This window comes from Mus musculus, chromosome 2 (genome assembly GCF_000001635.26).
Source record: "Mus musculus strain C57BL/6J chromosome 2, GRCm38.p6 C57BL/6J".
NCBI classification, from domain to species: domain Eukaryota; kingdom Metazoa; phylum Chordata; class Mammalia; order Rodentia; family Muridae; genus Mus; species Mus musculus.
The window spans coordinates 17,370,894-17,383,555 of NC_000068.7; the positions used below are offsets into that span (position 1 = coordinate 17,370,894).

Below are 12,662 nucleotides of genomic sequence, written 5' to 3' on the forward strand. Positions count from 1 at the left end.
AAAATTCCTGACTAAGGACAACACCTGAGAATTCATGGGAAATGACAAAAAGGGTTTTGTTTAAAAGCCTTCTCTCCCTGTAACAGGAAAGGATGCTCTAAGTGTAGACAAATGTCAGAACCCCTTTTCATTCCAAGTCTGAGTCTATGGGAACAAGCAAAGCCATAGAGGACACATTTATCATCAATTCTGTAGAAAGAATTCTAACACAGAACCATGAGAGATGGGGGATGAAGGCACAAGGAAAGTAATTTCTCTCATTAGTAGACCATAGATTAATTTACTTCAGCATTCAGTTTCCATGCTATTGCCATTGTTGAATTCTGAAGTATCTCCAGACATACATGTGTTGAAGACCTCTTCACTACCCTGTGACATAATTCAATGTTGCAGAAACTTTAAGAGGTGGATCACTAGTGAGAGAAGGTTAGATAATAGGGAGAATTCCCTTTAAGAACAGTGTATGTGATGTAAATAAATAAGTCAATAAATAATCTTGGGACAAGCCCACCTGAGCATCCTTTGCTTCCCAGTGGCTGTCTTCCTCTTTCACTCTGACTGACACATTGCACCTTCACAGACCCAAAACAATGGATCCAAATGACTATGGGATACAACCAAATGCTGTCAGCCAAATTAACACATTCCTCTTCCCACTTGATCTCTCAAGTTTCTTGTCACAATGACAGACATGTAACTAACAGACATGGAGGCTAATGTGCCCTTGTTTTGCTGAGGGCAAAATTCAAGTTTAATAATGTTTGGATGAATCTGTTGTTACAATTGATGAATCTAAAAGGACTGTATAGTGACAAACAACTGGGAAATAAGAACTCAGTTGTGACAGAAATGTGGTGAGGTTAAAATAACATAGTGAATTAAGAGAAAAGATTTTCTTACCAGCTATATAGTGTTGACTATACGCCAAGTATTATTTTCTATTATGACCTAACTCATTAAGCATCTTATACACTACTATAGGTACTGGTGTTATTACCATTTCATAGGTGATGAATCTGATGCTCAGATAGTCTAACACTGCAAGTTCACCAAGCTAGTAAGAATCAGGTCCCCCACAATAAAAGTAGGACTAGGATCAACTACCTTGATCTAACTAGCAAATCTACAAACTTATATTTAAATATATGGTATAAACCTTGGATCATTGGAAAGTTTACTGCTGGTTAAATGTACTTCATTTTATAATTTCATAACCAAGCCTTCTTGGACACTGATTTCCCAAGAAATAAACTAACTTCTGGATTGCCCACCGCATACATAATCTTTAGTTATAAATCCTATATTTAAAAAAATAGCAATAACTGCTATTGCAAAACTATAAATACTAACTCTGAGAGCCCTGTCTAGACAGTTTCATCATTTTCTAGCAGTGATTTCCCCATCAGTCCTAGTGTCTGATATTTTTAAGACCCCAGGGTGAGATGAATCACACCACTCTCTCTTATGAGTTATTAGCACAAATCAATGAAACTCTCTACTTCTGCATTACTTTTACTGAAAACATTACAATCCATCCATCCATCTTATTATGATCCCTTTAAGCAATCAAGCTGGAAAGATGAGTGAAGCTATCAATTGCCTACAAATTGGTCTTGAGTGTTTCTTTGGAAAATACTCAGTTTCACTTTGGTAATGATTCAAGTCACTTAGGGATTTGACGTTAGCACTTTTGCTTTATACTAAAATGTTACTTTGTTAAATGCATGCTTCCCTACCTACTAACCTTCCTGTGCCCTTTTACTGCGATGACTCTCAGGCCAAAGCTGTTCCTCTTGAAGAGAAAAGTAACCTAACATCAAGGTTACTGAGAAGTGTGCACCATGTGTGGTGGTTTGAATAGGTAAGGGCACATAGAGTCAAGTGTTTTGAATGCTTGAACCATAGGGAGTGACAATATTAGGAGGTGTGGCCTTGTTAGGGAAAGTATGTCACTGTGGGAGTGGGCTTTGAGATCTCATATGCTCAATCTACACTCGGTGTGGCACAGTCTCCTTCTGCTGCCCACAGATAAAGATGTGAAATTCTCAGCACCATGTCTGCCAGCACCATGTCTGCCAGCATACTGCAGGCTTTCCATCATGGTGATAATGGACCAAGGCTCTGAAACTGGAAGCCAGCCCCAGTCAAATATTTGCCTTTATAAGAATTGCCTTGGTCACGGTGTCTCTTCAAAGCAATGAAACCATAGCTAGAACACCATGGGTGCCAAAAGCTCTGATTGTGATGGTTTGCATTGTCAATTTGACACTACCTAAAACCTCTGTGGAGACAAATCTCTGGATACAGCTTCGAAGGATTATCTTGATTAGGTCAATCAAGGTGGGAAGACCCACCATAAATGCAGGTGTGGCCATTTTATGAGTTGTGGTTCTGGACTGTGGGAAAGAAAGAGCTTAACACAGTATTCATTACTCTCTACTTCCTAGCAGAGGATTCAATGTGACCAGCTGCCTCAGCTACTCCCACCATAACTTCGTGGGATAGACTGTGCTTTTTGAACTGTGGACCAAAATGAATCTTTCCTTAAGTTGTCTTCGTGTGTGTGCATTTAGTCATAGCAATGCAGAAGGTAACTGAATAGTTAGCTACACAGGGGGAGTAAATATATAAAATTCAGAAGCTGATGGCCTCAAAGGAAATAAGAACTCAAAGGAAACGAGTTTTGATCTGTACTGATAATTTGATGGTTTTGCTCTCTAGCCTGCTTATATTTCAGCCTGTTTCCCACTGATATCTCAAGCCACATTCCCTAGTATTTCCCTGGACTAAATGTAGGGAAAAGAAACAATGAACAGAGAGATGATTCCTCTCTAAATAACCAGGCTTTTGAGTGGCCCTCAAATCTTCTCATTAAGAAACACTATTCAAAAATACAAATGATACCATCAGCTTATCTGTTTAATGACAAAAGGACAAAAGTGCGAAATGGCTAATTTTGTCTCCCATGTACACGATGTCTACACTACAACAGTTTCACCAAGCAACTACAGAAGATAAGGGAAGCACAAAGTTCAGCCTTTGTGATCACTTCTCCCTGGGATGCTGCTGTTTAACAAGGCAGTATTAACCGGAGCTTTTGAGAGCAGGAAAGTATCAGCAATGCTATTTTCTGGATGCCCTGGATCCTTTGCATTATGGTACAAATGCCTTCTACCTATGATCTAATTGAAATTTACATAAAACCTGTGAGGTCAGATGAATACGGAAGCTAGTTCTAGAGCAGGCACAGCCTTTTGACCAAGTGTACCCATGGGAAGACCACACGCTTACCAACAATGATCCCAGGTCTTCTGTCCATCTCCACAACATGTGGCTGGACCCCTTTATAGGCAGCATCGCTCACAACCTGGGTGCTCTTCCTCACCCGTTCAGTCACAGGATCATCCACAACGGGAGTGAAGCCTCTTCCCTTTGTCTTCTCAAAATCTTCATGGTATTTGACCTGCAAAAGAAATTATCCTTAATCCCAACTGTAATTTCTAATTATCTCACAAAATGCTTATAAAATAATAGGTCACATAAAATATATCTGGATTATCACATATAGTAAATATAATATACTGTGATATAATATAATTTCCTCAAAGAGTCCAAAACAGTGTCAGAAATCAAGTGCTGATAATTTTAAATTTTTAAATACTGTAAATAATATGATCAAATGATATGTAAATTACCTATCAGTGAGGTATAAAAGACAATTACTTTAAAACATTTGCTACTTCTTAAAACACACAATTTGACTACAGATCGATTGCCAATCTTTTCATCTTCAATATACAGTAGTAATGTTATTTAAGCACAATTCATCAACACAACAGTGGTATTTAAAATTAGATGACAAGAGTTCTATATGTTCTATAAAATTTATATATAGTTACAAAAAACAATCCTCTAAATTATATTAACTTATATTAAACATTTTAAATTGGTAAACTTCATGGTAAAAAAATTACATGAAACTGTTCTTGAAACACACTAAAAATATTCTTTCAAATATAACAAAGTATGTCTTAAAATTAAATGAAAACAAAGTCTAGGTAAATGTCATTCACAAAATGCATTTATGGTAGTCAAGTTAGAAATAAGAACACACCAAAAATCATTGAGGGAAAATTATTTTATTAGAGAAAATGTTTTCATTACATTTCAGTGTAACTATAACACTGTGCCCCAAGGGCTTATTCAAATTCCCATGCTTTGTTAGTTATTCAGATAAGTAGTGAGTGAATGCCATCCAAATACAGGTCTTGCCGTTCCTTAGTATGTTTTAGTCATGGAGACAGTGATCCGCTGCATCCTACCATGGAAACATTATTTTGTGCTTCTTTAACATGTCTCAAAGCCGGTGTATCTAAGATCAGACACGGTCTACCTTTCATTTGTTTATGGTCCTGAGTGTATTTCACCTGCATAAATAAATAAATAAATAAATAAATAAATAAATAAATAACAGGAGACACCCATATAACTAGATAATTATAATCTAGAAATTTTATAACTTTTAAAAGCTTTTTATTCTTTCTTTTTCTTTTCTTTTTTTTTTCTTTCTTTCTTGGAAACAAGGTTTCTCTGTGTAGCTCTGGCTGTCCTGGAACTTACTCTGTAGACCAGGCTGGCCTAAAACTCAGAAATCTGCCTGCCTCTGCCTCCCAAGTGCTGGGATTAAAGGCATGCACCACCACTGCCCAGCTTCTGAAAGCTTTTCAAATGGGTGTGTCATGTCCAACCTACTCAAAATAATTGCCCAAGTAACTTTTCTTTCAGTGGATAACATTCTGTTCTAGAATAGTGGCTCAAAATCACACTCTTTAGACTTTCCTCAAAAGCTATTCTATAACTATCAAGAGGAAACAAACATATGTGGCCAACCATCAGTGAATTACCCCCAGAGAAATTGCTTAGATCATTTAATCAGGGTAAATAAAGCATGAAATAGAACAATATGCATTTTCTGTTTCTAAGTAATTTTCTGCTCTACGAGTGTGGAGGGAAACAGATTGGGTGGTTTCTGGTTTCCTTTATTTTTCCCTCCCTAGAGAATGAGGAACAACCAGGAACAAATATATGTTTTCTTCTGAGCAGCTACATCTTAAAGAGAATTGATGCTGAATATGCCTGATATTTTTGGACAGGAATGCTCTGAGGGAGCTGTCAATTATGAATCCCAAATGCTAACCCACAGGCATGGACACCCTGTGGGTGTGCTGTGAGCAGGCCCTGATACTTAGATCTGCAGACGTTGGAGGGATTCCCGCATGGGGTATGAAATCTACTAAGGCAACACATACTCACTGTGCACAGCTTTCCAGAATAACTGAATTCTATATTGAATGTACTAAAAATTTTATCTTCTGAACTCTTATTTTGAATTACTCATTTTTAAATTTGTCTTTGGAGGAAGCATTTAACAACTCATGTTCAGTGAAGTACATCAGTAAAATCATATTTATTTAAACTTATCAAAGACTTAGCCAATTTCAAAGATACTGATTAAAATAACATGAGTCATTGCTTAAACAAACTAGAGATGTAACACATCTTGTAATATTAATAAAGGATTGTACAATTATTGTAAGTGTACATACACAGGGAGAGCTTTTGGGAATGTTTATTGGAAATACATTTTATTTGTAAAACAATAAACAATACAAATAAAATTTAAAGGATACATTCTTTGCAATGGTCCAAAATGAATTAAAACCACTTGCCGAGCTGATATTTTCTTGATTCTTCTTTACTCTTTCCATTTCAGGAGTTACACTCAAAGCTGTAGCCCTTCCCAGTTGACCTTTATAATAAACCTACCATTTCAGAGGGAAAAAAATAGAGGATTGTGAATCACTTTAACAACAGAAGGACCACGCCATATGTAATTTCAAGGGCTAGCTAAGAAAGGGAACTCATAAAAACAGAAGAGAAAGGGGGAAGAGAGAAAGGAGAAGACAAAATACTTTCATCTTCAAGCATCTATTTCATTTTGGGATAGGAGTGTCCCTCTTCTCACTCACCAGGACAGGCTCCAGTGCATCATCAGTAAGCCTATGGGAAGCTCATTCACAGGTGAACATGAGAAGGATGCTTTGTGGATATTACAAGTCTTCTTTGAATACAATGGTACTTTATAGTCTTGTTTTCTCAGAAATTAACTACAGCATGGTCTTGAGAAGACTTTGTCCCAACACCTGACCATTGCAAGCCTCATAAAGGCAGCATGCTTCTCTCTATAACACTCCCCCTTCTCCCTAACCACATCCTTTCTTTAGAATAATAGAATCCATTCAAGTATGACTGGGAAGAAATGGATACTACTCTTCTAAAAAATATAGATAATTGTTAGGGAGAGTATCTAATGATAATCTGCCTTTGACTCATAAACTGGCCAATGACTTTATGAGTTTGAGGAATAAATAATTTCTTTGAAGATAATAGGTTTCTGAATTTCCTCTTCCAAAGAACCCATTCTGTATGTTAATGACTTCCTAAAAGACTGCTCTCAGTGAAATGTGTGTGTTATATAACTGAGGGATCTAGAGTCATTCATGAGTCTACGTAAAAAATGCTGCCTTGGGCCAAGTGCCCATTAACTGGCCCATTTCACGTGATATATTCTGTCAACCACATATACTTCACCACTTCCCCCCAGAAACATAGTAATAATCATCATGAATGAGAGAAAGGGCCCAAAGGGACCTGACAAACAAGAACTCGGGCAGCTAGAAATGGCAAGAAAGCTGGACTGCAAGACCAAGATGCCAGCAACTACCCCGGCCTTCAGTATGGAACCACAGCAATCACCAGCACAAAAATAAGATGAGAAGGGCATGCCACAAGTTTCACGACAGTCATCACAGTACAGCACTTGAGCCTTGATGTACCTACAACCCTGACACTGTCCTGAGGAGGCCGCCAGTCAAATGAGACTATCAACTAAGAAAGAAAAATTCTAATTCAGTGGTTCTCAACCCTCATAGTAACATGACCCTTTAATACAGTTCTTCATGTTGTGATGATCCAAAATCATAAAATGATTTCATTGCTACTAATATGAGTAGTAATGTAAGTATATGATATCCAACTTTGGGGAGGGGCATGTTGCAATGCACAGGTTGAGAACCATTGCTTTAATCTCATATCTGCATATTGACACATTTGATATGATTAAATGCAAATAATAAATACTAAGATGTTCACACATTGCTGATATTCTTCTGGTTTTCTTTCACTCTTTTCAGCTCTGGCAGATCTGAAATGGAAGTTGCCTGTTTTAGCTCTCCTTTGTATTTGACCTATAGAGGATATATAAGAATTTTAATAAATATCATAAAGGACTCTGAGTGACTACAGCAAAGGCTGGCACTCAAATCCACTCTTGTTTTTTACACATGGGTTTTCACAGTGGTCTCCTGTTGACTGAACTCAACTGGTCAGGAAGTGTTGATTGTGGTGCTTAAAGAGGGATCTTCAGCCTGGAGTTGTGGTGCATGTCTTAAGCCCCAGCTCTTGGGAGGTGGAGGCAGGTGGATCTCCGAGTTCTGAGGCCAGCCCCGTCTATAGAGTGAGTTCCAGGACAGGCAGAGTAGCACAGACAAATGCTTTCTCAAAAAAATAAACTAAGGGGGCTGGAGAGATGGCTCAGTGGTTCAAAGCACTGACTGTTCTTCCAGAGGTCCTGAGTTCAATTCCCAGCAACCACATGGTGGCTCACAACCATCTGTAATCTGATCTGATGCCCTCTTCTGCTGTGTCTCAAGACAGTGACAGTGTACTCACATACATAAAGCAAACAAATAAATAAATAAATCTTTTTTTAAAAAACTAAACTAAGAAGAAGTGAGTTTGTTTTTATCAAAACTAACTACAAGCACTACAATGGAAGTAAAAGAATACCCTTAAATAGGAACAGCACAATAATTTCAGAACAAATAACTAGAACGAAGTCCCTGCGGCAGGCTGGCCCCCGACTTTCCACCTTTAAAACACCCCTGACTTCTTCCACCTTTGCAAGTATTATTCAAGATAAAATATATTGACCTTGATTTTCCTCCTCCACCTGGAAGAACTTACTTTTAAATTTTAAAGTCTTTCAAAATGCCAGTTTTGCAAGAAAGAGGTTATTCTTGATATTGGGGAAAGTTCCATAAAATGATTGACAAAAGGTAAAACCACTACTTGTAGTTTCCCTAAAGAGATTTCTAAATTCCAGGGGACCTGAGTTCCAGTCCCAGATTTGCCTTTACTTGCAATGGATCTTTGTACTCTCTGATGCCTCAAAATTCAGTTTTCCTCACCCACCAGTCAAAGAAATGAGTGATGCTGAGCTCAGTTGTTTGCATATAATATAAAAAGAGGCCGAGCGAGAGCAGAGGTTCCTCTCCATTGTTTATTAGAACTGTTTATGGCAGTAGATTATGAATTGACTGGCTGATGTCTTCCATGTCATTTATAAGTTACCTTCCTTTGGTACTACATCCTACAGTACCAGTTAAACCAAGGCTTCTCTTCCTCCATCTCTGATCTTGTTTTCTCTTCCAATGCATAAGCCACACTACTTCCCAGCTCTTTATCGTATTTATTTTTACAGATTTAGCACTAAACTAAAAGGTTCATGTGGAAAAGACGTAGTACTTAAAGATCCTTGTGTCCTGGGTACTTAATGAAGACCTTGTGAGTCAGATACATGATGTAAACTTCCTGACTCACCCAAATCAAACTTCATGCCCTTCAATGTATTAAAGAATAGCCAAACGCACAGAGGAGCCAATGATCACAGAAAGCATTTTTTTAATAAAAATACATCATGTTACATAAAATATAAAAGAAAAAAGAGTGACTTGCCGCACTCAGCTGTTCCTGGTTCCTCTTCACTCTCTCTATCTCTGGGGTCATGGTTACAGGAGTGGCCTTATAGGTTTGCTCTTTATACTGGAACTGGGGAACAAAACATAAGACAGTTTGGAGTTATGGGAAATAAATGTGTACCACTGGAACATACTAAAGGAAATATCGCATGCCACAGATCATTCATACTTTTCCCCCTATGATACCAATATCATTTTTAAATGTTCATTTAACTTTTTTCAAAAATACAATGCATTTTGATCATATTCTTTTCCTCCTTCAATGACTCAAATATTTCTCACTCCCTACCTATATGTCCAACTTCATTTCTCCTTTAAAAAAAAAAGGAAAAGAAAAAATCGACCAAAAAAACCCAAAAACCAATAACAACAACTAAAACTACCAAAACAAAATGCACAAACAAACAACATGGAGTCCATATTGTATTGGCCAAATACAGTGGCTCTGGAATCTGCTCTAGATAGTAGTTGATACTCTATTAGACACACCTGATTTTCTTTGTCAGTAGGTATCTTAGTTAGGGTTTTACTGCTGTGAACAGACACCATGACCAAGGCAAGTCTTATAAAAAACAACATTTAATTGGGGCTGGCTTACAGGTTCAGAGGTTCAGTCCATTATCATCAAGGTGAGAGCATGGCAGTATCCAGGCAGGCATGGCGCAGGAAGAACTGAGAGTTCTATGTCTTCATCCAAAGGCTGCTAGTGGAAGACTGACTTCCAGGCAACTAGGGTGAGGATCTTATACCCACACCCACAGTGACACACCCATTCCAACCAGGTCACACCTATTCCAACAAGGCCACACCTCCAGATGGTGCCACTCCCTGGTCCAAGGATATACAAACCATCACAGTAGGTATCAATTAGAAATAGCTTATTGAGTAGGAGTAGGATTTTATGTCTTCTTCTTCCAGACTTCATCTTCTTGAGAGAGACCCTACTCCCCAAATATTTTTTGCTAAATGTTCTAATTATTCATTTCACTGGTAATCTTTATACTATATAACTTATTGATGACCTCTTGATTTTGATTTCATCAATAATGAGAAATTAACCTTTCTGTAAGTCCACCAGTTCCTGGCATTAAAGTGATGTTTACTAAATTACCATCTTATGTTTAGAATGATTTATCATCATCATTTTAATAATAAGTCACGTTAAGTGTGAAATAGATTCTTGCCATCACTTTCAGCACTGAGAACGAAGGTCACAAAAACCCTATGCCTGACCTTTAATAGCTTGCTGCCTCTACCAACCTTCCTCATGAGGATCTCAGTTTCTCTCCTTACCAAGTCCCAAAGTTGGAAGGCCTGACTCTGACCAAACACTACAGAAGATATCCCAACCTACTGCATAGAGATCTTTCTTAGCTGAGAGAAGAAAAGGGTGATGACTTCATTGTAAACAGTCAACCCTCCCAACAACTCTACAATGTCTCAAGAAATAAAGGAACATCAAACACAGAGGAAGAGATGTCGGAGATGGCAGATCTGTTCGGAGTTTCTGACAGCTGCAGTAAAGCTGGAAGAGGAGCTATATGGCAATAGTCAATGAGTTTTCAAAGTTTAAATTCAGCCTTAGAGCCTTGCACAGGCCTTGTTCTTGGCATGTACACTTTTATAAATGAACAGAAAAATGAAGAAAAATTTTAGAAGTCTAGAAAATAAATGGAAAGGGTTGGATTTCTTCCAGTGTACCCTTCTCCCCCTAAGGAGCAGCATTATTTGTTCTGTTCTATGAGAGTTTAGGCAAGTTCGAAGGGCTGAACTGATAGAGTTACAGTGAGGAATATTTCTCTTAACCATTACTGGTAGAAATATCATTCCTGTTAGAGCTTGAACTAAAGCTTTGTGGATCAGCATTACTGACAGGGAGAAACTACAATTGCTAGTGTAGGTAAACATCAGTTCAATGGGAGAATCTTGTCTTAATTCTCCTACTCATCACTTCATCATGTGCTTTAAAAGCAATGTCTCTTTAATACTCAAATCTCTGTTTTATGGGAGAGGAACTATTATAGTTGACAATCTGTGAAGACTACATAATGTATGAGTTCCAGAGCTAGCATCAAACCTATCATGTTCGATTTCATGTTCCTCTCCATCACTTCACTGTTTATTATACCTCTTGGATTCCACCATCTGCAGGCATGACATGTCATGTAAATTCTATAGCATCTATGCTATCATGCACTTATTTTTCAAATAAAGTTGAGACAATGTTGTTTTTAATCTTACACTTTTTTGAAGGAGAAGGAGGAAGTCAAAGACAAAGACGAAGGAGAAGGAGGAGGAGGAAGGGGGAGAATTTCAATAAAATAACTTAATCACTAAGTCAAATATTGGTAATAACAGAGATGTTAGCATATTCTTAAATGAGCTATGAGCCACACTACAAGGATTCTCCATACTACAGACTTATAATTAGTATTTCAAGTCCTGTCCGTCCATCATCTCCTGCCACCCCCATCCCAAATACACATCACTTAAGTCCCTCCCCTGACCCTTGAATAGGCCTTGGAATCCTTAAAATACTGTTTCCCTACCAAGAAGGCCCTTTCTCACAAAGGCCACCTGAAACCATTCTTGAGTCTCTAAAAAAAGACTCTGGAATTTCTCCTTCCTCAAGTCTGTTCCTCCCACCACCACCTTCCCTCCCTGTGACATACTATTCCTCCCCCAGAACACTTTGCAAGAAGTATTTAAAAAAAAATTGTACTTGTTAGGTACTCAAACAAATGGTAACTACTCAACAAGTACAAGTTATAATGACAGAATGTGAAAAAATGCGTAACAGTAATTTATGCCCTGTTCTTCCTAGAGACCTTCAGTTTACCCACAGCCCTATGCAGTCTGTCTTACTGAATTTCCCACAACGTAAGAATGGAATGAACCTATAGAAACAAATGCCCAAGAGGCAAATAATGGAGGGGACAAAGCAGTGTAGAATGTTATCTCCACTCCCAAGTAATGCCCGAACACTGGCATTCTTTGTGGTGAGATTCCACCTGTGCGTGTACCGTGCTTCTGTCATCTACTAGCATTTCAAGAACACAGGGCAAACACTTACAGAAAGATGATCCCACTGATTATGTCCTTCTGGTTTTCTGAAACTCCCTTTAGCTTAGGAGGCTCAGAAATGGCTGTTGCGTTTTTAATTCCTTCTTTGAATTTTACCAGAATACTTTATTTTAAAATACAGCTAATTTATTCTTTTTTATTACATATTTTCCTCAATAACATTTCCAATGCTATCCCAAAAGTCCCCCATACCCCCCCCCACTTCCCTACCCACTCATTCCCATTTTTTTTGGCCCTGGTGTTCCCCTGTACTGGGGCATATACAGTTTGCGAGTCCAATGGGCCTCTCTTTCCAGTGATGGCCGACTAGGCCATCTTTTGATACATATGCAGCTAGAGTCAAGAGCTCAGGGGTACTGGTTAGTTCATAATGTTGTTCCACCTATAGGGTTGCAGATCCCTTTAGCTCCTTGGGTACTTTCTCTAGCTCCTCCATTGGGAGCCCTGTGATCCATCCATTAGCTGACTGTGAGCATCCACTTCTGTATTTGCTAGACCCCGGCATAGTCTCACAAGAAACAGCTACATCTGGGTCCTTTCAGCAAAATCTTGCTAGTGTATGCAATGGTGTCAGCGTTTGGAAGCTGATTATGGGGTGGATCCCTGGATATGGCAGTCTCTACATGGTCCATCCTTTCGTCTCAGCTCCAAACTTTGTCTCTGTAACTCCTTCCATGGGTGTTTTGTTCTCACTTCTAA

The 12,662-nt window shown here is 38.4% G+C and overlaps 1 protein-coding gene across 11 annotated transcripts in view; it reads right to left on the bottom strand.

Moving 5' to 3' along the window:
• Positions 1-12,662, bottom strand: part of Nebl (nebulette) — a 392,277-nt gene that overhangs the window by 28,221 nt on the left and 351,394 nt on the right. For 5 of the 11 annotated variants that reach the window (NM_001362722.1, XM_006497556.4, XM_030252124.1 and 2 more), the window contains 4 exons: positions 8,857-8,949; positions 5,730-5,822; positions 4,323-4,427; positions 3,292-3,463 (listed from right to left, as the gene is read on the bottom strand). In NM_001362722.1, the coding sequence (NP_001349651.1) occupies positions 3,292-3,463; positions 4,323-4,427; positions 5,730-5,822; positions 8,857-8,949 (463 nt within the window). Of the gene's footprint in view, positions 1-3,291; positions 4,428-5,729; positions 5,823-7,214; positions 7,308-8,856; positions 8,950-12,662 lie in introns of those variants that run through there. The other 6 variants (NR_156125.1, NM_028757.3, XM_011238990.3 and 3 more) reach the window with 5 other exon arrangements.